The sequence below is a fragment of the Arachis ipaensis genome, chromosome B05 (assembly GCF_000816755.2).
Source record: "Arachis ipaensis cultivar K30076 chromosome B05, Araip1.1, whole genome shotgun sequence".
Lineage (NCBI taxonomy): Eukaryota > Viridiplantae > Streptophyta > Magnoliopsida > Fabales > Fabaceae > Arachis > Arachis ipaensis.
In genome coordinates, this window is record NC_029789.2 from 10,799,760 (window position 1) to 10,804,089 (window position 4,330).

At 40.5% G+C, this 4,330-nt stretch overlaps 2 protein-coding genes across 2 annotated transcripts; one reads left to right on the plus strand and one right to left on the minus strand.

Annotated features, from left to right (window-relative positions):
• Nucleotides 231-671, minus strand: LOC107640130 (zinc finger protein CONSTANS-LIKE 14-like). The gene has a single exon (XM_016343680.1). It carries the CDS (start codon nucleotides 669-671, stop codon nucleotides 231-233), a length of 441 nt encoding a protein of 146 aa, XP_016199166.1.
• On the plus strand, nucleotides 1,810-2,341 carry LOC107640131. Its single transcript, XM_016343681.1, has 2 exons — nucleotides 1,810-1,998; nucleotides 2,081-2,341. The coding sequence occupies exons 1-2, from the start codon at nucleotides 1,810-1,812 to the stop codon at nucleotides 2,339-2,341; spliced, it is 450 nt and encodes a 149-aa protein (XP_016199167.1).

A 4,330-nucleotide genomic window follows, 5' to 3' on the forward strand; every position in this document is an offset into this window, starting at 1 on the left:
TCAGAGGGTCTAGGGCTGGGTTCGGGTCTAACAAATAGGCCCGGTATATATTTCGGACCGGATCTGGGTCACATCAAACCCGGTTTCACCCGGCCCATGAACACCCCTAATAAAAACCTTCATCTTCTCTCTCACATTAACCTACCCACCTCCAACAATCACACACACAGACCCCTCTCTCTCACCGTCAGACTCTCTCCGTCTCCCCACCGCGACCCACTCTTCTTCTATCACCGACATCTGGCTCGTCGGATTCGCCACCGTCGACAAGAACCACTTTCCTTTCGTGAACTGGATGTATTACCGGAGCCGCTGTTGTAGTTGGAGTTGAACTTGAGCTCGATCCCTAAGGCGGCGGCGATTTCGAGGGCGGGGGGACAGCCGGAGAAGCCATGGAGGCGGTGGTGGGTGTGGAGGGAGGAAGCGATGGTGGAACTGTTGTGTGTGTCGGAGTCGCAGTCGTTGCAGAGGACGAGATTGTTGGTGGCGTATCGCACGGTGGCAGGTTCGTTGCGGCAGTTATTGCAAATCTGAGAGCGCACGTGCTTGAGTGAGAGGGCGTTGGCAGAGTGCACGTGCTGGTCACATGAGATGCAGAGCTTGGCAGAGTCGGCGCGGCAAAAGAGAACTGCCGTTTTGGAGTCGTAGTAGTCGCACGGTAGCAGCATCATCACGATATTGCTCTTTGCGTTTTGGGATATTAGGTGCCGTTTTGATGATTAAAGAGATTGCAAACTACACACTTGATCTTAGCCAAAAGGAGTAGTGGAGCACGAATTGTCCTTGAACAATTACAGAAATATAAAAAAAAATATTCATTTAATATAAAAAAAACATCCTAATACTTAACAAAAGAAATATCCAGTTATATTTTAACAAAAATAATTAAATATCTATAAAATTTTAAAAAAATTATGAAATTTTTAAAGAAATAGAGACATTCACATTTGCAATACAAAAAAATTCGAAAAATATATAAAAGAACATCCATTTAGTATGAAAAAGAAACATTCTAATATTTAGCAGAAGAAACATCTATATATATTAACTCGTAGAGATTTTGGATTTACCCAAAGGTATTTGGCTAATTTTTGGCTAATATCCTCTTGGTTCTCTAGCATTATTAAATAAATTAAATATCCAACATATCTATTATTCACATTATTTAATATTCTCATTATCTGTTTGTATATCTTTATTTAAGAATTCTTGTGTAGAGTGAAAATCTCTCTCCTGTCTCGTTCCCATTTATTCGGGAGGATATGGATCTCAATTTCTATAAAGAGTTGTCTGATTTCATCTAATGTGAAAAGTAACCTTGGGCAAATATTTGTTTTGGGTTTTTTTAGGAATGCTAGCAACTATTAGATTTTATAATTTGTAATCATTAATTATTTATTAATAATATTTTTAATAATATAAAATTTTATTTAATAATAAAAATTTGGAAAAAAGACAAATTAGTCCCTGACCTTTTAAATTGTGGACATATTCGTCTCTCACGATCTAAAAATACAAAAATGCCCCTCACTATTCAAAACGTGTGACGGATAGATCCTTTCGTGCAAAATGCTCTCCCAGACATAACGGAGAGGGGTGATGTGTCGCTGAGTTGGCGTGTGTTAAACCTAGACCACCGTTACGGTGCACATGTAATAAAGGTGGATTGAAGTTAGGGACAAATGGGTCCCTGGATGGAAAGATGACGTCGTTTTTTTGTTTACCTTATTTGTTCAAATGGAACTCGTTCGCCATTACCGTTGTTAAGTTCTGTGAGTGTTTGTGGGTGGTGGTGTTGTGCAGTCTTAAATGGGTAGTGACGGAGCTTCATCCAGCACACGACGCGTTCCACTGCCGCCAACCGTGAAATGCGTGGAAGCTGCAGAGAAGAAGGACAAGATTGCTCCGACGTGCAAATACGGGGTGTACGCCATATTGTACAAATCGAGGACGATGACGAACCCCAATAGATTGTTCTTTGGATGTCCATTCTTTAAGGTATGTTGGTGATTTTATTTGGTCAGTTTGATTAGACGGGAGTTAGTTATGTTTTGTTTGTTTTGGAATGATGAACATGCAGCTGAAAAATCCCAGTCACTGCAAGTTCTTCTTATGGCTGGATGACCATGTTTCAACAATAAGAGTCCTTGAAAAATTTGTTACGGAGAACGAGGTTGATGATCTGAAGGTGTATCTGGGGAAGAAGGTAGTGGAACAGAAACTGGTTGATTTGGAGAAGAAGGTGTTGCATCTAGAGAGGAAGAAGAATGTTAATCTGTATTTGGTTATTCTTGCAGTGATTTCTGTAATTTTTGCTTCTGTTATTGCCAAACTTGGCTGAAAAGTAGGTAAAAAAAATGATGTAATGTAGTATGGGACGAGTTTCCATTTTGTTGTATGCTGTTTGAACAAAAATATTGTAAGCTAAATTATGATATATTAAGCAAAGTGATTGCCCTAAGCAAGTTAATGGCATAATTATTTAGAGATATGATTATATATGTAAAGCATAAATTAATCTCAGCAAAGAGTTGTTCATGTATTACAAAAGAAGTCAATAACATATCTACTGCCTAAGTAAGGCATAAGTTAAGCCTGCAAGCTATACATAATCACATTGTTTCCAAAAAGAGTTGCTTTGTAAAACAACAGTGTTTTCCAAAAAGATATTGATGCCATGACTAAAGTCTAAACATGTAGCATTAACTAGTTAGCTTGTTTAGTCATGGAGTGGGGATGAACTTAAACAGTCGTTGGGTTGCTTTGCCTGCTGCTGCCAAACTCTGTGGAGATGCTCCTGATGTAGTTGGTTGTTGTGGAGAAGGGAGATGCTGTTCACTCTGGGGAGGTGGCACCGGCTTCGAGGGTTTATTTGTCAAAGGCTTCCTCCTAACTGTTTGCTTAGGCCTAAATGGCCTTGGTGCAGGACGAGATGAAGACTGGGCTGGGGTCCTGAATGGTGCTTTCGGAGGCATTGGACGTGTTGCAGCCGCTGCTACTGAGGGTCCAGATTCTTGCTCAGGGATCGTTGTAGCGTTTGCATTCGAATTACCCTGCATGAAGGTCGAAACAAGTGTGAATGCAATGAAACCAGCAATCAACAACAATGAAATACCACCAAAATCCATACCTCATTAGCAACTGAATGATTAGCAGAATTTTGTTCAACATGAGGAGGGTCCGTAGCAGCAGGGGGACTCTGTTCCACACTTTGAGATGAGGTATTTCATAAGATGTATCTACTTAGTGTAAACACTCCCAATGATTCACAGCAACTTTGATTCACAACATGCTTAAACTAAGAAAATGCACATCATGTTAAAAATGAAAGGCATCAAGCCATGTTTACAAAAATATATAAACCAGCAAATGACTCAGGCAAGAAACTGAGAATGACAAAAAGGAAACTAACCTTCTGTTGATCTGACATAAAATTCCAACCGTGGTTGCCAACATCACCAATATCCTCCTGTAATAATGTTAGGAACCACTTCCATGATTCTTTGCTTTCGGATCTTGCAACTGCGTATGCAACCACGTAGAACTGGTTGTTTGCATCCTGTGCAATAGCAAAAAGTAGTTGTCTCCCATGGTATGTTTTAAGAAATGCTCCGTCTAGGTGGATCAATGGTCTGCAGCTACTCTTGAATCCCTACTTACAGGCCTCAAAACAAATATACAACTTGTCAAACATAGGGGGTGCTTGAGGCTGAGGAATCAGGTCTAGCAATGCAGAAGACCTAGGGTTACTTCTATGTATCTCTAATAAGTAATCCCTCAATTTTCTATATTGTTCCCTTTCGTTACCCATCATCCTCTCCCTTGCCTCCTTCACAGCTTTATACACCATCTTTGGGTGTGCAGTAAGGTCAAAGTCCTCTCTTAGAAAATCAACAGCTTCATGAGTTGTCATATGCGGGTGCGTTGCCATCCTTTTCTCCACCTTTTTACTGATCCAGTGTTGATCAGCGGCGTTGCTTCCAAGGTCTCTTGCACAAGTGTGCTCGTTTATATAAGTCTTGACTTGGAAGCATTGTAACTGACGGTTGTATGACAAGTGGGCAATTCAACCACACTCTTCGTCCTTGCACCCAACCCTAACTCTTTTCCTATCATTCTTGATCCAAACCAACTCCCGACCTTTAGCAATGAAGGTATCCTTTACAACCTCTTTGAACCTCTCAATTGTTGCAAACCTTGTTCCAAGCTCAAATCTTCCCTCTCCGAAACTATATTGGTCATTGAACTCAGGCCACTGATGTTTATTTCCCTCATCCTCAGAAGAAACGGGTGTATGCAGCTCCTCAGATTTATACTCTCATATAATATC

What these genes read in the sequence shown, in the direction of transcription:
- LOC107640130 (XM_016343680.1), bottom strand. Translation starts at nt 671, where the DNA reads ATGATGCTGCTACCGTGCGACTACTACGACTCCAAAACGGCAGTTCTC.
- LOC107640131 (XM_016343681.1), top strand. Translation starts at nt 1,810, where the DNA reads ATGGGTAGTGACGGAGCTTCATCCAGCACACGACGCGTTCCACTGCCG. An exon ending in TTGGATGTCCATTCTTTAAG is followed by an intron (nt 1,999 to 2,080) that starts GTATGTTGGTGA and finishes ATGAACATGCAG; the next exon opens with CTGAAAAATCCCAGTCACTG.